The 22,142-nt window shown below is 52.8% G+C and overlaps 7 protein-coding genes across 7 annotated transcripts; 4 read left to right on the forward strand and 3 right to left on the reverse strand.

The window, feature by feature from the left end:
* Nucleotides 1-300: 300 nt before the first annotated feature.
* Nucleotides 301-1,769, forward strand: SCP_0306510 (Ribosomal RNA small subunit methyltransferase NEP1; the record flags this gene model as incomplete). The annotated part of the gene is made up of 8 exons (XM_027756041.1): nucleotides 301-313; nucleotides 375-633; nucleotides 691-1,003; nucleotides 1,061-1,202; nucleotides 1,267-1,334; nucleotides 1,387-1,429; nucleotides 1,489-1,673; nucleotides 1,731-1,769. 8 exons carry the CDS (start codon nucleotides 301-303, stop codon nucleotides 1,767-1,769), a joined length of 1,062 nt encoding a protein of 353 aa, XP_027611842.1.
* Nucleotides 1,770-2,183: 414 nt separating this feature from the next.
* Nucleotides 2,184-5,740, reverse strand: SCP_0306520 (Importin subunit beta-3; the record flags this gene model as incomplete). The annotated part of the gene is made up of 14 exons (XM_027756042.1): nucleotides 2,184-2,655; nucleotides 2,712-2,946; nucleotides 3,023-3,184; nucleotides 3,251-3,322; nucleotides 3,389-3,494; nucleotides 3,557-3,770; nucleotides 3,835-3,908; nucleotides 3,968-3,992; nucleotides 4,046-4,108; nucleotides 4,162-4,391; nucleotides 4,454-5,005; nucleotides 5,055-5,444; nucleotides 5,499-5,592; nucleotides 5,652-5,740. 14 exons carry the CDS (start codon nucleotides 5,738-5,740, stop codon nucleotides 2,184-2,186), a joined length of 2,778 nt encoding a protein of 925 aa, XP_027611843.1.
* A 325-nt stretch (nucleotides 5,741-6,065) lies between these two features.
* SCP_0306530 (Formamidase) lies at nucleotides 6,066-7,494 on the forward strand (the record flags this gene model as incomplete). The annotated part of the gene is made up of 8 exons (XM_027756043.1): nucleotides 6,066-6,118; nucleotides 6,176-6,707; nucleotides 6,773-6,800; nucleotides 6,857-6,865; nucleotides 6,926-7,069; nucleotides 7,174-7,301; nucleotides 7,353-7,373; nucleotides 7,453-7,494. The coding sequence occupies 8 exons, from the start codon at nucleotides 6,066-6,068 to the stop codon at nucleotides 7,492-7,494; spliced, it is 957 nt and encodes a 318-aa protein (XP_027611844.1).
* A 348-nt stretch (nucleotides 7,495-7,842) lies between these two features.
* SCP_0306540 (Probable beta-glucosidase) lies at nucleotides 7,843-11,195 on the reverse strand (the record flags this gene model as incomplete). The annotated part of the gene is made up of 17 exons (XM_027756044.1): nucleotides 7,843-8,085; nucleotides 8,141-8,207; nucleotides 8,259-8,434; nucleotides 8,488-8,518; nucleotides 8,566-8,747; nucleotides 8,805-8,943; nucleotides 9,002-9,036; nucleotides 9,094-9,237; nucleotides 9,293-9,320; nucleotides 9,370-9,800; nucleotides 9,858-9,916; nucleotides 9,967-10,047; nucleotides 10,099-10,223; nucleotides 10,285-10,518; nucleotides 10,571-10,641; nucleotides 10,696-10,803; nucleotides 10,896-11,195. 17 exons carry the CDS (start codon nucleotides 11,193-11,195, stop codon nucleotides 7,843-7,845), a joined length of 2,454 nt encoding a protein of 817 aa, XP_027611845.1.
* Nucleotides 11,196-12,760: 1,565 nt separating this feature from the next.
* Nucleotides 12,761-15,118, forward strand: SCP_0306550 (predicted protein; the record flags this gene model as incomplete). The annotated part of the gene is made up of 6 exons (XM_027756045.1): nucleotides 12,761-13,085; nucleotides 13,133-13,464; nucleotides 13,521-13,653; nucleotides 13,714-13,967; nucleotides 14,030-14,123; nucleotides 14,178-15,118. 6 exons carry the CDS (start codon nucleotides 12,761-12,763, stop codon nucleotides 15,116-15,118), a joined length of 2,079 nt encoding a protein of 692 aa, XP_027611846.1.
* A 213-nt stretch (nucleotides 15,119-15,331) lies between these two features.
* SCP_0306560 (hypothetical protein) lies at nucleotides 15,332-18,754 on the reverse strand (the record flags this gene model as incomplete). The annotated part of the gene is made up of 8 exons (XM_027756046.1): nucleotides 15,332-15,658; nucleotides 15,720-16,513; nucleotides 16,567-16,765; nucleotides 16,819-16,998; nucleotides 17,060-18,097; nucleotides 18,162-18,310; nucleotides 18,369-18,497; nucleotides 18,559-18,754. 8 exons carry the CDS (start codon nucleotides 18,752-18,754, stop codon nucleotides 15,332-15,334), a joined length of 3,012 nt encoding a protein of 1,003 aa, XP_027611847.1.
* A 713-nt stretch (nucleotides 18,755-19,467) lies between these two features.
* Nucleotides 19,468-21,852, forward strand: SCP_0306570 (ABC1 family protein; the record flags this gene model as incomplete). Its single annotated transcript, XM_027756047.1, has 6 exons — nucleotides 19,468-19,719; nucleotides 20,049-20,184; nucleotides 20,241-20,612; nucleotides 20,673-21,414; nucleotides 21,476-21,486; nucleotides 21,542-21,852. 6 exons carry the CDS (start codon nucleotides 19,468-19,470, stop codon nucleotides 21,850-21,852), a joined length of 1,824 nt encoding a protein of 607 aa, XP_027611848.1.
* Between the last annotated feature and the right edge of the window lie 290 nt (nucleotides 21,853-22,142).

The raw sequence follows: 22,142 nt of genomic DNA on the forward strand, positions 1-22,142 counted from the left end.
AGGTAGACGTGGAGGCCCTTGAAAGACCGAGGTAGCGATAGACCCGAGTGATCGTGTACTGTATACTAGTACGATCTCCATTATGGGCGCTTATTTTTCAGCACCTCTCGCTGGACAGCCACTCCTTGAGCAACGCGGTGCTCGCCCGCTGGACCCGCGTCTCGCGGGTCCTACGTTGCCCGCTGTTCGGAGGGGATGTGGGTCTTGACTCGTTTGTGTCTATTAACTGCCTCGGAGAAGCCGACCTTTATCTTCTAGTGCTTGCCGGTAGGGCCGTACTCACGGCCTGCAAAAGTCCTAATGGTGTTCAGTCGTGAGCTAGTTATGAACCCACCGTTGTCCGAGATCTTACTCGTCTGCACTCCCATTCGAAGCCATGATCATTTCTCCTCGTCCGCGTCGTCTATCCGAGTCCGGCAGCACCCATACCCTTCGTACCATGCATCCGCAGAGTCCGAGAGTTCCTGCTTCCAACACCCGTATTCGACCGAATTCTGTCAGTGGAGTTACGCGCACGCGTACGAGCCCAGTGGATCCGTCGCGTCCCATTTTTCAGATGCACTCGAGAGACAATTCCGACTGGTACTTGTTCCACGACGAAGATATGTCAGAAGAAAGCTCTGCTCCGCCATCGTGAGTGTTTCCTACCTCTCATACGTGGAACCGGACTAAGGATGTCTTTATAATCAGCCCGCCTCTTCCAGAGCTAACATACCAGCCTGCGCCAGCCGTGACCATCGTCCACGCGCATGACTCCCAACCATGCGACCTCCCAGTACCTCTTCAGGATGCGGGGAAGATGCCAGACATATCCAACCGCAGGCTGATAGTGGTACTGGAGCGGGCTTCATTGGAGCCCTGCTGGGTGGATACAACAGGGCACCATACTGCACGAACGCAAACAGCGTCAAAGTGTACGTTGCTGAACTGCGACGAGCACCAGAAGCTCCTCATGCGAATGGGAAGAGAGATTAGTGAAGCCAGGCCGGACATTACTCACCAGGTATAGTTTGCATTGCGCATGCGTTGTCGTCTGTGTGTGCTAAAAGCATGTCGGCAGTGCCTGCTCACGCTCTTAGACTCACCTTTGAATAAAGCAGGGTTGCTGCAGATATATATCCATACTTCTCAACGCATTCTCATCGAGGTACATCCTGACGTGAGAATCCCGCGCACGTTCAAGCGTTTCAGCGGACTTATTGGTATGTCTCACTTTCCGTGACGCATTTTACTGCACTTCCTGACCACACATGACATTCCTTCCAGTTCAATTGTTGCAACGGGGAGCCATTCTGGGCGCATCCGATTCAAAAGTATTACTCCGAATAATAAATGCCAGTGGCTTGACGACTTCTCATCTGTGCAAGAAACTAATAATTGTGACAGGGCCCTCTTGACGCTCATCTTCCACATGATGCGATCAAAATTGGTATGTTCAGCACCGTCATTGAGCGTTCTATTCTTTTAGTGATACAGACTGATGTATAGCGCTCACTGGGAACGCGGCACCTCGAAGGTTACAACCATACCTCCGTTCGCTCGCCCCTTCGCGACCAATAGCGATATTCGTGGGCGCGATGGCTCGTGGACCTGACAACTTCGCGGAACACATTGTCGACGGCAGGCTGAGCATCAGTGAACATGCACTGAGCGCGTCTGTTGTGTGCGGTAAGGTGAGTGCCAGTGTTACTTCTCTTTTGTACCTGAAGTCATACCAAAGCGTCAATTAGTTCTGCTGTGCGCTGGAGGACCTATGGGACATTGTGTAAGAAACAGGCAGATTTCGCGGGAGGAGACACTATTTATGCGCTTGTGTCTATTTCACTGGACCTGAGCTCGAGAGTTGCCCAAGGTGCTGATTGGCATTGGGAGGTTAAGTATTTCTGTTCTCCGATCTTTTGTGGGAGTGAATGTAATCTGCATCCCCCGTAGATATGTGCTCAATCGTGTAATATTCTTCGTTCTGAGATGGCGTACTGAAAGCACGTGTGTTTGATGAAGTGCCGGTGGTGTACTTCATGCACACGCGATCGTGACGTCCACTGGGGGTACCGTAAGTATTCATGACAGACCGAGCGAGTGTAACGGCTCTAGTGGCGACCAGGTATTCTATCCAATAGCATGCGTAGCGATATAATGACACAGCAAGAAAGCCTGCACAGGGAGATATGACTTGTCAATTTCTATCCTTCGGAGCCGCCTTCCTCATCTTCGCTCTCCCACTGTGACAATTGCAGCCCCAACTCCCGCACACTCGAGACAGCCATCAACAGAGGATGGTTTGGGTCAAAAATTGCCAGCATCTTTCCCATGTCTTCCAGTGCAAACTCCTCCATCTCTTCAAAGAGCATGAGGTCATCCTTATCGTCTGCGAGCTCCGTCGCGGATCGCGCTGCACGCGCCTTGCGTTTATCTGCCATATTCTGCAACTGGCGCTTCGTAGCTTCCATTACACCCTGGTGGAACTCGGGAGCGAGAGCAGCGACGCCCCCAACTACGCGCAGACAGTCTGAGAAACACCTGTACAGAGATGAGAGGAAGGATGAGTCCGTCTCTACCCCGATACAGGTGACCAGCTGGTTGAATGATGCGGAGACCATCGGCGTCGTCAAAGTTCCACTGCTCTTGCCGCACGCGAGAAGCATAGGAACTAACCTGTCACGAACTTGATCAGCACTCCAGGTGTAACATCACCGTGGGTAAGAACCTACATGGAACACGCCTCTCTAACCCCCTCGTGGAAGATAAATCGAAGCGATGGCAGCACGAGCTCTAGAGTTTGGGGCATGTACGGAGCAAATCGCGCGCCCAAGGTTGAGCAGTATATCATGAGCGTCTCAAACGCTTGACATTTCTCTTCAATGGCAGACGTCTTGATACCCACGTGCTGACCATCCATGGACAACGTCTCCCATCCATCCTTCTCTTCTGGGACGTGGTCTTCCTCTGCACAGATCACGTCCACACAACGCATGATTTCAGTCTGAGGCGAATGCGTATGCAGCGCACGAAGGCGACATACCATATAATGATACATCTGGTTTCGTACCAGCAGCGACGAGTAATGGGGGCATGACCACAGGGAGGTATGGTTCAAATTCGGGTCCCATCGCTTGACATACCTTCGCCCATGTTGCAATCATGTAGTGGCTCAACATTGTGTCTCCAGGATCTACTGGGCTGTCTGCAATACCATCAGCGGCACTCGAGTGAACCTTATTTTATGTGTTTATCAAAGGAAAGTTCTTACTTTGTATGCGCATGAGCTGCTCGATGAACGTGTTAGCGTCTTGTCTGAAAATATCGCGACCGACAGCGATGGCTGGGAAGCACGCAAGGAGAACTGATAAGGCGAAACCCGAAATAGCCATGAGCTCAAAAAACACACCAATCAACCCGGCACACTCCATTGCTTTCACCCGTAACTTGCGGTACTCCGAAGTGTTGGCGTTCCGCAGAACGTTAAGCAACAGCGGCATTATCGCCGCATAATGCTGTGCATCCGCCTACTGTGAGCACAAATTCAGGTTCACACGCATAAGTTCGAGGGACTTGCTTTGGCAAATGTCGCCTCACTGGCATCTGCGACCATCGCCAGTGTTGTAATAACCTGTTCTTGGACATATCGCTTGGGTGTCTTTGTGCTGTCGGCACCTGGGTGAAGTAATTTGAGGAGACGCTCGACGATAGGGTCGAGATATGGTATAAGTGTCTCGCACTCCACACCCTCGCAGAAGTTTATCAAAGCAGCGGCAGCGTGTGCGTGAACACTGTTATCAGCAGCACGCTTAGGGCATGAGTACTGTTCAACAACTTCTGATAATCAGAACGCACCGAGCCTCGGGTGCTTCTAATGTAGGTATCAGCGCTCCAAAAATCTGCTGATGGAATCGCTCCTGTATGACCGCCTGCACTCCGCCAATGTGTCAAACGATTGCTCGGAAGACGAGGAAGTGAGCGCGCATACCTCAAGGTCGGTGCAAAGCTGTCCGCTATACGGTGGTTTTACACGAGGACGTCAAACGGAGAGACAGATGGCACGTACATGCATTGGCAGGCTGCGAAACGCACACGTGGATGCTGGTCCGCAAACATTGGGGTGACGAGACTAAGCAGACCATCGTGAGTGAGAAGAGCCGCCGGCCGAAGCAGGAGACGCACTCGACCAATTTATCCAGCTCGTGGACCATGACCTTGTTGGTTCCTTCAGCAATAGCAGCGATAGCCATAAGTCCTGCGTGTCGCAGTCGCCAATCGTGACCGGCAAGCATGGCTGGGATATACTGGAAGGCTGGGGGTAGCACTGCCTTGCCGCCCAACGCGCATGCAAGACGGTCAATAGATTGCTCATACACATGCGGATATGTGTCGTCCGTCGGGTCGTCCGCAGGCTAATCGTAATCATACCAAACTTGTTAGTTTGTCGAGATGTGTTTAGCACAAGATAACTTACATCTGCCTCCAGCCAAATATCAGTCTCATCTTCTGGGATCTCACCCATTCCCTCTAGACAACCGCGAACGATGACGTCTACCCATCCTGGAACACGCTTGACCATGGCTGGACGGGCCTCACTAAGGCTCAACATGAACTCAAGAGCAGCTTTGCGTACTTCCTGTTCTTGATCATCGTCGGCACCATGGTCATCCGCTGTCGCTGGCGCCTTTCCTTTACCGTTCCCGCTTTGCACTGGGGGAGGAAAGACGAAACTGCTTCCGCCCGCAGCAGGGTTCGGGCGCGCCACTGTAGGAGTGGGTCCTGCATCGACGGTTGGGACGATCAGTGCGGGGAGAAACGACAAAAGGGCCGGGAGGTGGATTTGGAAGAGACCAGGATGAGAAGATGCCAGCGGAGTAAGGACAAACAGGAAGGCAGGGAGGTGGGAGTGCGGAATGGTGGGAAGCGTGTTGAGCATAGGATACAGTAGAGACAAGGTCTGTGCTTGCTGACTGATATCTGAGGCGGAAAGATATGCCACTGACGCATGAAGAGCGGCCAGACGGACCTAAGGAGAACGTCATGGTCGAAGAGTACGAAGGAGAGTTGCCGCTCACATCTACGCTCTGGGCATCCTGGAGGCCCTTCTGCAGAACACCAACAACAGCGTCCGTTTGCAAGTCCATGACAAGGTTAGGACAGCCGGAGAAAACTTTGAAGGCAGCTTCACGAGTGATAGGGTCAGAAGAATCAACCATGGAAAAACTCTGGGCCTGGAGAGAGTGCCAAGGTCTGCCTCTGGTCATGGCATTGTTGGAAATATCTGTGACGGTGTCGACAGCTTTCCGACGAACAGCCAAAGAAGGCTCGTGTAGGAGAGAATGAAGCAGGATCCGCTCCAGCGTTGTAAGACTTTGGGAAGAGAGGTGGTCATACAGAGAAAGACCATGGGTCGGCGAGGGGCGAAATAGAAGACGTCGGAGGAGCACCAGCGAAAATGAGCGCATCTGGGCAGATATGCTCAACCCGGAACAGAATGCCATACAGACTGGTGGACATACTACTTCAGTATCTGCGGCAGTGGCAAACTGAGCCAGGGCGAGGAGGTAGAGCTCCGGAGTCTGAGCAAGGCGTTCATTGACGGCCTTTTCTGCACTATATCCAAGTCAGAAGCAGAGATTGGGGTATCGGTACACGAGCTTGTGCTCACTCACTTTGCGCGGATCTGGTTGTCGCCGAGGACAAGGTTAGATAGGATCTGGGTGAGCTCGGCGGTGACCTCTGGGGGTACAACAGCCTCCATCGCTACCTTGCACACGCACAGACGAGAAACAGAATCGTGTGGACGGTCGTCGGAATCTTCGGATACGCGATGCGCAAGCACAATAAATACGGGATTTTGTGAGTGGTTTAGCGCCTAGACGGGCGCTCAAGTTTACTTGGCCATCTCCGAAGTCGATGCTATTGCTTGTTCTTCCCTCTCGGCACGCAACCTTATCACCTTGATAGATAGAACTTACGCAGGCGTTGCAGTATACAACATCAATTCAACACAGGTCTGTAGGTATGCGTGCTATGCTTATTTCCCATGCTTCACAGTGCTACGGATTTGTTCATAGGCCTAGAGCATGTCAATCCACGCTGTAAGTCGATCCCAATGCCATCTGGCTTGGGATAATAGGTGAGTCACCACGATGGACATCTTACCTCACGTTTGTATATTCTGCATTGTCTACAGCATTGCACCTATTCTTACCGTTTCTTCCGGAGAGACCGTCACATTCGATTGTCTGGATGCTTCGAATGGTCAAATTGATCCGGGATCTACTGTGTCGAGCCTTTCATCTCTCGTCTTCTCTCAACTGGATCAAGTGAATGGTCCTGTGCGCGTAACATCTGCCTTTCCTGGAGACACGCTTCAGGTCGAAGTGCTGAACATAGAGACAGCAAGCTGGGGCTGGACGGCTTGTATACCCGGCTTCGGTCTCCTTGCTGATGAATTCCCTGACCCGGCCCTGAAAGTCTGGTCGCTCAACAAGAACAGTCCGGGCAGCATAGGCTATGGATACGCCTGGTTCGACGAAGCTCGCAGCATCAGAATCCCCTTACGTCCCTTCGCCGGCGAGATGGGCATTGCTCCCGGAGAGAAGGGTGCCTTCTCCACTATACCTCCATACAAAACGGGAGGTAACATCGACACTCGCCATCTCAGTGCAGGTTCGACGCTGTATCTCCCCATTGCAGTCGAAGGCGCGCTGTTCTCCATAGGTGTAAGCAATCAACTCGTCGAGGTCTACTAAATTATTTATCGTACATCCGATTATTGGGCGTTTAGGACGGCCACGCAGCACAGGGCGACGGAGGTGAGCGCTACTGCCCGAATACGCTCGCTTGTCTACTTTTGCGGACTATTCGGTAGAAGTGTGCGGTATGTAATGACACTTTGTTGGTACCACTTTTCATCATGATTTTCTTATTCTCCACGCAGGAACGGCCATTGAAACTCCGATGAAGGTGACGGTTAGGCTGACTGTCTTGAAGAACAAGCCATACGTAAAGACACCTCACTTCTCCATCCCGGCTTATAGCACCAGCGGAGAAGAGTTTTACTGCACAACCGGCATCGATTCAGGTCGGCAGAGTATTTTCTTGCTTAGCTGTTTCGTCATCTTACCGTAGTGCTTGCACCTGTTATGCCCTCAACCGTGACCTTTCCATGTCCTGGTATCCCCCCAGATATCAGAGAAGCTACACGTGACTCTGTGCGAAACATGATCGCATTCCTTTGTGCAGAGCATGGACTTGACAGAACGGAAGCATACATGCTGTGCAGTGTGGCTGGAGACCTGAGAATGCATGAAGTTGTGAGTCCTCCACGATTTCCCCCAGCTTCACAGCCAATGACATATCTCTAGGTGGACATGCCCAACTATGTGGTGAGTGCCATTTGTGATGCCGTGGATTTTGCGAATCCGTCTCGTTCAATCGTCTATCTCACGGGGTGCGTCTGAATAGATCGGGATGATGATACCCAAGTCAATCTTCACGAAAGCATAGGCATAGGTGGGCAACAATCAATCTTGCGTCATGTCTGGAGGTCAATGAGCAAACAGTTTTTGTATGATTTTCGGATAGCACAGAACATGAGATATCTGATGTGTATGTAATCTTAGTTTCGTTCGGGAATGTCTTAGGACTCGGATCGTAGTCATCCTGAGCAGCGCAGACTTTATCGAGCAAGCTTGGCATTCAATATACATTAGTGGAAGACTCATGGTTGATGCGGGGTGATGAATCCATCTAAATCAGTCTATATGTGTATCAGCGTTTCGTGGTTGAGCTTCAGTGTACTATACACAGCACAACACCCATACGTCACTGTCATGTACAGCCCGATCAAGATCATCACGCAGGGATCGTTCCGCTAAGCCTGAAGTCTCTGCTGCTAGCACCGATAGAGAACGTGATGGTACCCGCCGGCTTGACCCATCCCTGGTCGACCACATCCCAGATGGACAGATCATATCGGGAAAGAGTGATCGTGGCCAGTCCGATCTCTCCGGGGTTAAGCTCGATGTTAGTGAACCCCTTCAAGACAGACGGAGGTTCCAACGCTGAGGCTGGGTGATGGAGATAGAGTTGAGCGATCTGCGGTGCAGGCCATTAGGTTCGATCACGAATAGTGCGGATGAATCAATCGAACCTCGCCCCCGTAGCGCGAACCGGTGTTCGTGATATAGAACGTCACTTCATACGCGGGCATGTGCAGCCTGCGATGTCTGTCGTTAGTACAGGAAGCGACAAATACAAGAGGAATATACCACAGAGCGGTCGACGATCCTTCGGCAACAGGGGAGGCTCCTCCATTCTCCCAGTTACTGATCAGAGCTGTGTCGGCGTAGTCCGGAATATCAAGCTTGGTGATCGCCAAGTCGGAGTACTCGAAGGTAGTGTACGATAAGCCGAATCCAAACTCATACCGCGGAGTGATGTTTTGCTGTGAACCGATTAGTAAGACATGTCGAAAGCATAGCATGCGAGAGAACACACGGCATCGAACCAGCGATAATCAATGAAAAGCCTGAGAGGTGTTCTCAGTGCCATACATATGTTGAAATGGCAACATACCCTTCCGTATAGGTGATTGACAAGATATCGTCTGCTGTTCCACCAGTGACGAGCTGAGCCGCGTAGTCTTCCGGGCTCTTCGCAATGGTGTAGGGCAGTCTCCCCGATGGGTTCCAGTTACCATAAAGGACGTCCGTGATAGCATTGCCTGCCTCCTGACCACCAAGACTGGCCCAAACAATCTGGAATGAGTGACATGAGCACCGGTAGCAAGCAAATATATCGCAGAAAGAACTAACAGCGGTGACGTTGGGGTGCTCAACCCAAGGCTCCAAAATTAGAGGACCAACACTGTTGGTGACAACAATAGTGTTGTTATTCACTCCCGCAACAGCCAGAATCAGCTCATCACCCTGATGCCATGCCGTCAGGTTCTGCCTGTTCACATACGTTAACAGCCTTGAAGATTGCCTAACTGTTACAGTCTGAAACTCACCTATCGCCGGCGTTGTTGTCAACAGTGATGTAGCCCTGAGAAAAGTTTCGAGGTTAAGAAGGGAAAAAGGATGATATAACAGCTCAATATACTTCGCCTGAGTCAGAGTTGACGAATACAATGGCAACTTCTACGTCCAGGGCGCGAGTTGCGGCTTGCTCCAGATCCCAGTCATCGAAGTCCCAGAAGACACTGGTTTGGTCCTCTCTAGCGCGCGTTTGGATAGCTTCGTAGGGCTGTTGCAGATATGATATCAGTAATCATTCACAATTGCAGATACCTAGCGCTCACGGAGATGAGGTATGTGAAGTTATCAGTTCTGGCGACATGGAATCAGTTTGAACGCGTAGGGAATATGAGGCACCAACCCTGAACCCCAGCCTACTGCCAGAATACCAGTGGGATCGCCACCCTGATCCACGTACTGGTTCGGTCCAGCTGTGGATGGAGCGGCATCGCTTCCAACCATAATCAGAGTCCTCGGCGCAGCCAATGGCAAGACTCCGTTGTTCTTCAAAAGCACAGCGCCTGCAGCGCCAATCTCTCTCACAACGGTGTAATGGTTGCTCTGCACGTTGATGTGCCAGTTTGTCGCAGGATCGTAAGGGTCGTTCATATTGAAGCTGATCTTGGGATATGTTGGCGAGTCTTGGTGCATGTAGTACCAGGCAGCGATGATTCTTGTGGCCATGTCGTCGAGACGTTCCAAGGAGATGGTGTTGTTCATCACAAACGCAGTGAGATTGCCACCGAAGTAGGATGCAGTCTCGCCAAAGTTGATACCTCCCGGCATTGTCATCTGCGATTGCAAAGCCGTTCAGATGTGTGTCATTAAGGCATGCAGCTGGACACTAACATCCAATCCAGCAACTGCAGATAGGGTCTCTGTCGTCGCCGTCCAGTCCGATTGAATGTCTTCACGAATGCTTGAGACGCGACATGAACAAGCGCTGGATTGGACCTACATCCTCGGAAACCGAACTCCCGTTTCATCATGTCATTCAAAGTCTTGTTATTATTGCATGCATAAGTATCATTGATCAAGTCTGTGAACAAAACAGGTGAGCCAGTATGCGAGAGCATAGAATGTAATTTACTGTAACTGCACATCACAGAAGAAACGCCAGCCATAACTGCACGCATGAAAGGCTGGGCGTAGATCTCGTGCTCAGTTCTGTCATCGACGTTGGAGGACTCTTGAGTGCGTTTCCATTCCTGCTCACTTTTGAGAGGAACAAACACAATCAGCCAGAACGAATCCGTCATAGATAAGAAAGCTGAACTTGTTGATATAGTGCTTTGCGACAGCTTGGATGCCGCCATTTTGCATTCCAAGAATCGTTTCATATGCTGTCTCTCCGGAGAGGAATGGATCTGCACCGAATCCTTCCCAGTTACGACCTCCCTGGGCGATGCGTCCCATGTTCATCATTGGCCCGAGGGCAGCGTGCGCACCCTTGCCCACGAATTCCTGGCCCATGTACAAGCCTCGGGTACGCATCATGGCACGGTTCCAGCTGCAAAATATATCAATCGGCAGGGCACACTGTCGGGGTTGTACCGACTCACGTTGAGGCAGTTGTGATACCAGCTGGGAAAGCGGTCACAAAGTCAGTATAGCGAACACCGAGGGGAGAGTCCTGTATGCCCATCAATTATTCATGTTTTTTTTCACGACGTGTGTAGTAAGTCACCTCCAAACAGAGACCGGTGAAGTTGCCAACCGCAGGGATGTTGCCGACACAAAGACCATCGACGCCAGTAGTAAGATTCACTTTTTGTTCGATCGTGAAATTGGCGATCTATGGGTAGCGCGGGAACATCGATGTACACCAGAAGCGACGCGTATTTATTGATGAGTGATCTGCTGCCAAAACACGTTTAATCGTCTTACCGTCGCTTGTGCCTTCGCGTATGCTATGTCCCATGCCGGATTGAAGTCGGGAATGACAAGAGGGCCAGCAAGGCTCACAGGAGGAGGATCCAGAGGATCAGTAGCAGGATACACCGGAGGGTCTGGCGTCGATGAAGCAGTCGGGAAAGGAGTGAAGGGGTACTCCGAGATAGTGAGAGTCAGAGGACCTGTCTCTGTCGCCAAGTAGGAACTGGCCACAGAAGACTGCGCCCTGGAGGACCAGCCCACCGTCCAGGACAGAATGGCCAACAAGAAGAACACCCGCCTAGACATCATCATGGGGAGGTGCCGTCGACGGACAAAAACACCACATTCCAACTATATAGGCGACTTCCATGTCGATACCCACGGATCGCTTGCAGTGACTGAAAGGCATGTTCTATAGCAAGGGTAAGAAGACGACAGACAGTGTGATGGATCAATCTCTGAGCTAGAAGTGGATGCATACGAGTTGGTTCAGTTACTGCTTTCCGCAAACCTGCGCCGAACTGTCGCCGAGAATGGATCTGCAGACTCCGGATAAATCTCGGTGCATGACTTGGAGAAGATGAAGAGGTAACCGGTAAAACCCAACATAGCTTGCCACCAGCTGTTATAAATGAGCTTTACACTTCGCAGCCAGTCTCAAGCGGGGAAAAAGAAGGTGAACCACGCTTCAATTTCGCCGGAGCCAGGAAGAGATTGGGCTGCGTGCGAACTACAGACCAGAGCAAATTTCAGCACCTAACTGTTTGCTTACCTTGTAATGTTATAGCTGTCTATATTGGAGTAGATATTTCAACATAGCACTACGTATGGTAGTAACGAGGTCAAGAACATAGAACAGCAGTTGCCACAGACGCGTCACGGTCACGTGGTACGCACTTATTGCGATATTTGGACATCTTCCCGAAGGTCGTTCATCGCCCCCATATGATAATATTAGCGTGAACAATCGATGAGAGAAAGCAACACGCTGCAAGTCATCAGGTCAAAAATGTGACAGTGCGAAGGCCATATTTGCGCCATTTTGTATAACGGACGGGACAGTCGGAACGCCTTGCGGAAACGGAAATCATACACGATGACGGTTAAATGAGGGTGAATGAGGGTCAGTTAGATTGATTATCAGACAAACCAACAACTTCCCCGTCGTTCCGGAGATCCATTATGTGACCACAGGGGAGACCTGTTGACGTTCATGGTCCATCGTCGACGGTCCAGAATGTATAAGATGGGGGAAGGGGAAGTGTTGAGTGGTGCTGGTGGGTTCAATCTGTGAGGCCTGGTTGAGTTACGAAGAGACGAGGGCGGAAGACACTGGCCAGTGGCCTCCCAGCTGCAAATGCAAGTGATCGGCAGCTCTAATCGAGGACGATATCTTCTCTTGTTCGAGTCCTCAGGTAGGAAGCTAAGAAGAATTTACTTTCTTCCCGCGATATCATCAATAGAAGTTCACAAGCAGGGAATGCATCCGTTGCTAAATACGCCATTGGCAGGTGAGGTACGGACTGAGGATAAAAGCAAGCTCAGAAGGCAACTTAACTGAGGCGGCAATGAAATTAGCACGCGACAACGCACCGATAGCCACGCATTTCCGGACTAAATGAGCAGGATTGTACAGGGTAGAAAACTCTCCATCACATGCTCCACTATACGACAGCTGACCGCACACTGTAGTCCTACCCGCCTTCTTCAATACGAGGAATCATGGACTGTGCATAGTGGTAGGGCCCGGTGGTCCGCACAGGCCCATCTGCACCAGGGCCTGTTTGAGCACCCAGGATTGGAAAGGATGGCCGGGGATCATATAAAGTCGGCTGCAGGCAGCAGGCTGTCATGGTCTGAGCATCCTCTTGGCAGAAATGGTCAAGATGCTGTGGTCTCTGCTGGCTTACCTTACTGTCCTACAAGTCGCCAACGCTTGGCAGACCTATCCCGACACGGATGTTGTCATTGTATCCAATAACGACCTCAATCCGTTGAACGCCAACCGCGCCAGTGCCTTGTACCTGAAGAGTGCCTTTACTTGTTCCGACGCAGCAGCAGCTTGTGCTCAGCTCCAAGAATCACTTCTACCCGCACCTAACAGCACCGGTCTCACCGCAGCGAATTTGACTGCTGCTCTGATTTCCGATAAGCATGGCGTAGCGATCAATCTGGGGCAAAACATTTGGATCGCAGGAGAGGGTGAGTGAATTTCTCTGTCTTCGCGATCGAGAGACTGAACAAGACAGATGGTGGCTGTGCTACTTTTCTGTCTTCCGACTCGGCGACGGAGTCGCAGTCCAGTGATTCGAATGCGGCAAAGCTTCCAGCTCTCTGCACCAATTCTGCACCGCTCACCCGTTCCAACGTCACTTCGTACGACATTTCGCGCCAGATTCGACTGCCCACTAACTCCGCTGGCGTTCTCTATGGCTACCGCGACAAATTTAGCTTCCGCTTTCTCGGTATCCAGTACGCTGAGTCTACAGCAGGTGCAGCTCGGTTTGAGCCAGCAACATCCTACCAAGTTTCATCGAACACTGAGAGATCGGCTGTTGCATATGGGCCGATGTGCGCTCAGGTATGTTCGCGCACAAAAAATATCAGCAGATCCGCTTTAATCGCCAAGATTCGCAGCCACCAGACCCTGACAATGGACATCTACTGCATACAGAGGAGGATTGTCTCACCTTGAATGTTTTCACTCCTCTCGTAAATTCTGCGACGTGCCCAGATGAGACTGCGCCAAGGCTACCAGTGATGTTCTTCAGTGAGTCTGAATGATTACCACCTTTGACGTGCTTGGTTAGTCACCGGTCATCGATTTTAGTTCATGGAGGTGGCCTTAACACCGGAGACAGCGGGCCCTTCCCCTACAACATGACAACCGATGGCTTCGTGGGCAACTCCATTTCCAACATTTACGACGGTACCAATCTGGTATCGTATGCAGGCGTCGTCCTTGTCACGATCAATTATCGTCTTACGGCCTTCGGTTGGTTCAACGCCTCAAACGCTGCACTTAAGGACGCGCTTCTTGCGTTGCAGTGGGTGCAAGACAATATCGAAGCGTTCGGGGGAGATGTAAGTGGTCCACGATGTCTTCAGGCAAGCTACTGAGTTTGACGCTACTCGGCATTTCATAGCCAACGAAAGTCCTCATTTATGGCGAATCTGCTGGTGGTACCATGACCAGGTATCTGCTAGGGACCAACCCTGCCTACACAGACGGTCTTTTCAGTAAGTTATGAAATATGAGCACGGTCGTCGGTCCTTACTCAGTAATGCCGTTAGGTGCCGCCATACTTGAGTCCGATTTTGGCACTTCCGACCCATTCTTGGCTACTCCACTTGCTTTAAACCAATCATTAAGGCTCGCGAAGGGGCTGAATTGTGCCCCCAACACAACTACGACGTTCACCGAGGAAATAGCTGCTTGCGTTAAAAACTCCTCTGCCGGTGACATTGCCCTGGCGTCCTTCGAACTCGGCATTGCTTGGAGCATCGCGATTGACGGAGACTACGTCCTCACCGACATCGCTTCCAGCATTAAGGATGGTGCCTACGCCCGCGTTCCGACTATCTGGGCCAGCAACGAGTGCGAGTACTGCTACTTCCTTCCCAGCACCATTCCGCCGGATTCTTCTGCTTCTGTTTTCCCAGATAGTCTCCCTCTTTACTTCAACTCGACGGATGTAGTTCTCATCCTTAACCAGACCACTCTCTATCCGTACGAGACTGCGCCTGCCGAGGACGGGATCTCGGGTTCCGTTCTGACTCTCGCTCAGCTCATCACGGACTACTATATTCACTGCCCTATGGTTTATTTGGCATCCCTTGAGACCAACACCACCAATCCTGGAAACGCCTATAAGGTCGAGTTCGGAGTGGGCCTCGGTTCACCGTTGACTCCGAACCCAGCTACCTGTGTAGGTCAAGTCTGCCATGCGGACGAGTTGTACTGGGTCTTTGCGACGGCGGAGACCGATGACCTATACCAGCCGCTGTCCGAGTCGGAGGTCGAGACCACGCGCGAGATTATCAATCGATGGACGTCTTTGGCCTGGGACGGCAACCCCAACTACGAGGGCGCACTCGTGGAGTGGTCTCCTTATACAGGAGACAACGAGGTTGTGATCTTGAATTCTACTCAGAGCATCGAACCATACAGAGTTGCGCAGTGCCTTTTCCTTCAAAGTCAACTTGGACTCGTCTTTGGAGAGGACTCAGTTTGATCTTGATAGGCATGTCGTGACATTCCGGTGACCGGACGTTCACCTCTCCAAGTTTCTTTGTAGGCGTTGTTGAACAGCAAAAAGACGTGTGCTAATGGTATCCTGAGACTGGAAGCGGTATTCAATGGACACAGGCTCATTATCTCTGCGCGCTGTAATTGTATCGGACTTGGTATCGGGAATGTGTGGTATTCTGTCAAAATTAAATTCGTGCTATAGCTTCATTAAACCCTTCATAGCGTTCGCCACCGCGAAGCTCGACTTCGCCATGATCTGCCGCGACTCCTTTGTCACCTCCGCTTGCGCCTGCACCTCGCTCAGCTTGTTCGCATGGTCGCCCAACTCCCGAAGAACCTCCTCGCCTTGTGGGGCTGACTCTGGCGGGAGATTGTCCTTGCACACAGCGACTATACTAGAGACAATCGTGATGATCTGCGTGAGATTCTCACTGAGCGTCGGAGACGGTGTTGGACTGCGGACGCCTGATAGTACGCTTTGGATGGCGTATACAATTGCCTCAGTTTGTGCCTCAAGGTAGGGCTGCAACAAGTTGTCAAAACCGTGCCATGGCACTCGAACTCGCGTTATGGACACACCGTACCTTGAGTTCCGTCCAGGCGTCCTCCGTTCCCTCTGCAGCGGCAGACTCATCACTAGTCATGCCGCCTGTGCTATGTGTGGCAGGCTTGTCGAAAATAGGCGGGGGAGAACTCGTCTCAGAGCTGGAGGGGTTCGACGGCGGTCGCCGCCCCTCGAGCGAAGATCGGCCGGGCGAAAAGCGAGAAGGAGACTCCGTAAAGCGCCCTGACGCTGCGACCTCATCGCCCCGTCTTGAGCTTGCGCTGCTCTCACCTCTCTGGTGTGCCGACCGGTATTCGTCCACAGACCGCAGCGACGGCGTGAACCCGTTGGTCGCGGATGTAGAGGTCGTAGGGGGAGAAAACTGCTCCTGCTCTGCTCTGGTGGCCTTCCGGATGCATACTGTCTTGCCAATCTCTGTGACGGTCGCAGAAACATGACTTGCGGCAGCATCTAGGAGGCTGACAGGCGACATTCCGGAGCTTGTGGCATGCGTCTTGGTGGCCGCAACCAGGTTGCTGAGGGTGGCATCAGCTCGTTCTCTCAGAGCTCGTAACGCATCCAGGTCAACCTCCGAGCGATCTCGCCGAGGTCGGCGCTCGAACGCTCTTACATCTTCGATAATGACAGTGACAGCGTTTACGACAGCTTTCATGGGAGTGAGAACGCGTGTTGGAGAGTTAGACCGTCCTGCTGTGAGCAGACTGTCGATCGCGGTGACGAAGGCGGTAACGTGAATATCTAAGAGGCCACCTTCTGGAGATACTGGTAGCTGGTCATCAGTTCGGGGTGCTTGGAGGAATAGTTGCGAGGTCGCTACAGCACGTCGTCAGATAAGTTGGATTTCTCTCGAAGATCGCGCCACTCACCTTTCACGCTGCGGAGCTCGGTCTTGGCTTGCTCGTACTTGCGCTTGTATTCCTTCAGCTGGGAGTCAAGATCGCGGATTATCACAAGGTCAGAATCCTTGGCGGTCATCAGCTCGTCGTTCCGACGTGACAGGTCGGAGAGCTCAGTCAAGAGACCCTCCATGTCAGACCGCAGTTGATCCAAGAGCTCCGGGTTACCCTTGTTTTTAGCGTAAGTGGAAGGGATATAATATGCAAAGATAGGTTCCTCACCTGTTCACGACCCTCATGCTCGGCCTCCAAACGCTCACACCTGTCCCGCAATATTTGCATCTCCTCTTCATCTTCCCGTGCTCGTCGCGCTTCAATCCCCTTCTCTCGAGTACGGTCTTCTCGAAGCGTATTTAGCTCCTGCTGCACAGAGAGTATGGCGCCACCCTTCTCCTCCAATCGCTTAAATCGCAGAGCCGTCAACTGACGGCATATCATCCAAGTAAACGAGACTAGCGCTCACCTGCCGTAGCTCCTCGAGCTCCTGCTGCATGATGCGCACGCGTTCCTCCCCCTCGGACCACTTCTGTTCGCGTTGCTGCACGTCCTCGAGATCCCGCTCGAGGCCCGTGATCCGCGACTGCATAGTGGCGATCTTGAACTCATAGTCCCTCCTTAGCCGCTCGTGCTCGTCCCCACCCACGCTCGTGCGACCACCGCCCAGCATCCTGGAACCGATCCCAGCGGCACCGGTGGACCTATCCGACGTAACCGACGCACGCCCGAACGACATCTTGTCGAAATAGTCGTCACTCCTCCCGCCGGCGCCGTCTTCGTCCTCGCCTTCCGCCGCTTGCAAACGCGCGCTCAGCCCACTCAGCCCGCCGAGGCCTCCCCCTGAGAGTCCACGCGGACTAAAGTCCTCCCCATCCGTGTCCGTCTCTCTGCCGCGCTCGCCACTCCGGTCGCGGTCGCGATCCCGGTCGTCAATCGCGGTGCTCGAGCTGTCGCGCACCTCGCGGCCGTACGGGACTTCGATCACCTCCTCCGCAATCGTGCTCTTGTTCGGGATGATCATGCCCATTCCGGCAGTGGCGCTCTGGGCGTTTGATGCGGACGTCGATTCGCTCGTCACGCTCACGGACTCGCTCGGCCGCCGCCCGACACCCGCGCCAGGGTGCTCGCGGTCCTCCGAGCGCCGGATTGTCGTGTCTTGGGAGGGGCGCCGCCGGTCGTCGGAGCGGTAGAGGTCTTGGGAGGGCCGTCGACGCGCGCCTGCGCCGGGGCTGCCCGCGTAGCCCTCGACACCGGAGCTGCGTCCGTTGGCGAAGTCGTCATCACTTGGTCTGCGCCGGCCGTAGGTGTCCTCACTGGGCCTCCGGGTGGAGGTGGAGGGGCTGCCTGCGAAGCCGTTATCGAAGGGCTTGTCTTCGGAAAGACGAGCAGGTCGAATTGGGACAGGTGGCGTGGCGACGTTGCCTCGCGGAGATGTCGGGAAGTCGGGAGATGGATAGTCATCGTATGTAGAGCCCGGCGAAGGTAAGGGGGCACCATCGGTCGGCTGGAGACAAAAGGACGAGATAATTAGGTCTTGAATAAATTGAATAGCGAATAAAACGACGTACATCTTCCTTGAACTCAGGGTACCGCCGCGCAAGCTCATAGTAAACATCACTAGACAGATCCTTGAATCGGCCGGTGGGCAATGTCGCTAACTTCTGTCGAGCCTGGTTTCGCTTCGGATGGAAGTCATCGCGCACAGGAAGGAAAGGTACTGAAACAGACAAAGCAGGTCAACCAGATTGAGTGTAGCAATGAATGATAATAGGAACCTTCATTATTGGTGGTGTTGTTCTTGCGGCGCACGAGTTCGTCGTATACATCTGTAGAAAGCTCTTGAAATTGCTGTCGTGTGAGGCGAGTGAGCTTTTGTCTGGCTGTAGATCGGGAGTTGGCGGGCTCTGTCCAGAGAGAAAAGGGTCGGATGAGGATCGGAAGGGAAGACAGCAGGTTTTGACGGACCTTTGGCGAGGTACGCCGCCAAGTATCTGCTTAGCTCGTCGAAATGAATGCGAGCGACAGTGTGGGGGTCCGCGTTTGGGAGAGGGCCGGGTGTGGCGTCCCGCAGAGGACGATATGATTCGGAGCGATAGTTGGAGATGCCAGAGTAGGTGGTGTTAGTCGGGGACGGAACGCGAGAGGATCCGGAGCGTTTCATGTTTGGGATATCGGTAGCGGTAGCAGCTACGAAGTTGACTGAGGAATGAGAAGACTGCGTGGGACGGGTATATGGAGGAAGATGAAGGCAGAGACGAGGTCAGTGGCAGGTCGATGCGCGCGCCGTGTCCGATCCTGATGGAAATGCGTTTCGCGCGTGGCAATCAATTCCCTTCCCACGCCGTCTCTCCATGCTCAGCGCATGCGGCTTCGTCGTGTTTTCCACAGCGCAGACCACAGAGTTACTGAGAGCCAGTTCTACCGAGAGCCAGTTCTACCCACAGCCACTGGCAGTTCTACCGAGAGCCAGTTGTCCACTCACTCTTGCCACTGCTGTGCTGCCTCCAGCTGGTTTCATCCGAACGGTGGACATGTGTGTTAGCCTTCAAACAAACTGCGAGTTTTGTTTCGTTGTCGCAGATGCACACTGCGCTTAGACATGGCCGAGGGTTGTCATCCTCATCCCGGTTGCCTCAACTCAACGACTCGGACTCGGAGGACGCGCGTCGAGTTCTCCACGCTTGTCACGCAGTCACGAGTACGCGTCTGCCGCGTTGACGCGCCAACGGCTTCACTTTCTACTCTGCCCTGCCAACTGTCTTCCTCCCGAGCTCATATATTCACGACGAATTGCGAACTGTGTTGAAGGTGATCGTGCTTACTAACTCGAATTCGCATCCTGTCTGCCCGCTTTGGACTCCGCTGTCTACTGCCATGCTGTCTTCATGCTTTCGCACCGGCAGCGCTCGCTGTCCTCCTTTTCGTACAAGGCTGGACGTCAATGCCGTTTATTGTCTGCCTCGCCGTAACTTTACTCCCCCACGAGCCGCCGTACAATCAAAGCCTCGTCTGCAGACATTTACCCGCCGCACACTGTACACTGTCGTTAGTTTGGGCGGCCTATGGTTTCTCGATAGAGAGTACAACGCATCTTCCGTTGCGAGAAATTTGCGCACATTCTGGACAGTACGTCAATCGTTCCCCAGCTCTGTATTCTTCGACATTGTGAAGGTGCCCCCATCACGGAAGCGTAGTGCAAAGCTTTTGAGATCACGAAGCTTCGAACCATTTGTCATGCTGTGCCTTTGATGTCATATGCGCGCTACTCCTCTCCTACTCACAGGTTGTGAGCCCGGAGTTGACGGCCATGCAGTGATCCAGAAGAATGCTGTCAACTGACTGGACTTACCTCCGAAACAGTCTATAATGTCATTGTGCACATGGTTTACATTCGGTTTATTGGACTGCAGCATATCATTACGGTCAAGCTACTTGATCTCTCACATGTCTCATAGTGCATGGTGATCGCTCTCGATTACAAATGGAACTTTACCCCGGAAATGAGCGAGTCGATACCAGCCCTTCATGAACGCGTAGCAGAAATGGTCTACGATCTGTTCACAGCCAATGGCGGACTCTACATTAAGATAGGCAAGTCGTACGGTTTTTACAGGACCTTCTCACAACCTTCTCATCTGTGGTGACAGGTCAGGCGTTTGCCAATAATGCAGCGCTGATGCCGCGACCGATGCAAGAAAAGTTCTCGAAGCTGTTCGACGACGCCCCACAAGTCCCTTACAGCGTGGTGAAGAAGGTCTTCGAGTCCGAGTTCGGGAAACCCCCGGATGGTCCGGACGGCGTGTTCGAATACTTCGACGAACGCGCCGCTGCAAGCGCGAGTATTGCCCAAGTGCATCGTGCGAAACTCAAGGCCACGGACGGCACCGAGCAATGGGTAGCGGTCAAAATACAGAAACCCGACGTCAGTAAACAGGTCGGATGGGATCTGGGGGCTTTCCGACTGGTTATGTGGGTGTATGAGAATTACCTCTTTGACCTTCCGGTTTACTTCGTCGTCGGTAGGTGCGCTTCCGCCTGCACTCGACACCCTTACTTGACTGATATCTTTGGTATGACAGACTTCATCTCTGACCACCTGCGGAGAGAGCTCGACTTTGAGCTCGAGGCGCAGAACGCGATGAAGATGGCTGACTTCGTCGCGGCGGAGCCACGTCTTGCCAAGCGAGTGTATATTCCGAAGGTATTCACCGAGCTCTCGAGTAAGAGGGTGATGGTTGCGGAGTGGATAGACGGCGTGCGGCTCAGCGACCGTGCCGGGATCATGCAGCTAATGGGCGAGGAGGACTCCCGCTCACTGACTTCTGCTTCTTCTCAGCTGTATCAGGGTACACCCCTAAAGGGAGGCGTCAAGGCTATCATGCAAACGATGGTTGACCTATTCAGCGCGCAAATATTCGAGTGGGGATGGGTGCACTGCGACCCACATCCCGGGAACATCATCATTCGCCCCCACCCGGCCAACCCGACCATCCCGCAGTTCGTCCTCCTCGACCACGGATTGTATGTTCGGGTGTCGGATACCTTCCGGAAGCAGTACGCGACGCTTTGGGAAGGTCTGCTTACCGTCAATTTCGATGTCGTCAAGGATGTCGCGGAGCAGTGGGGTATTGGGACGCCAGACCTGTTTGCCAGCGCGACATTGATGCGGCCTGTCAAGTTCGCGAACCAGGACAACGGCGAGAACTTTGAGCAGATGGACCAATATGAGCGGAGCATGCGCATGAAGGAGAAGCTCAAGGGTTTCTTGACGGACACCGATAAGATGCCGAAAGCGCTCATCTTCATCGGGCGGAATATGCGGTGAGTGACGTTGAGGTACGTCTACGAGCTGTAAGTGCTTACTGATACAACCATGTTACAGCATCGTGCAAGGTGAGTCGATGTCGATGCCTACGTGAAGGCATGATGTTGATGTGCTCTCGCCCAGGGAATAATCAGTTACTGGGCTCTCCCGTGAACCGCATCCGCATAACAGGCTCTTGGGCGTCGCGTTCCCTGACCGAGCTACCAAATCTCTCATGGCGACAGCGCGTGCGCGAGTACCTGCGGTACCTGACGTTCCTGGCGGTTACGTGGTCCATCGACCTCGCGTTCTGGATCAGTAAGGTGCGGCAGTGGACGCGGGTGCGGCTGGGGCTGAAGGGCGAAGGTTTCGAGGACGAGCTCGAGCGGACGATGCGCGGGTTCGCGAAAACGAACTTTGGGGTGGAGATTGCGGCAGACGCATTTGAGGGCTGAGTTCCGGTCTGTATCATAGGTGTTTTCCTGAGTTTATTTTAGAGCCGAGTCCAGTTCCGTTGGTGCAGTAGCATCACAGAGAACCGCATCTCTGAGAATCTAGCGCGCTCCTGACGCAGTGTTCCAGTATAGCGACTTGAGGACATACTTGGGGTACGAGGGCTACATATAAGGAGATGCAAAAGGTGCAGTGGCGGCCCATGCAGTCTGGTCCAGACGTAAAATCACGTGCTATATGGGAGTTAGTAGTGGGCTACTCTTGGGCTACTCGCCTAACCAAGTTAACTCCT

The sequence above is a fragment of the Sparassis crispa genome (assembly GCF_003851025.1).
Source record: "Sparassis crispa DNA, contig_000002F, whole genome shotgun sequence".
NCBI lineage: Eukaryota > Fungi > Basidiomycota > Agaricomycetes > Polyporales > Sparassidaceae > Sparassis > Sparassis crispa.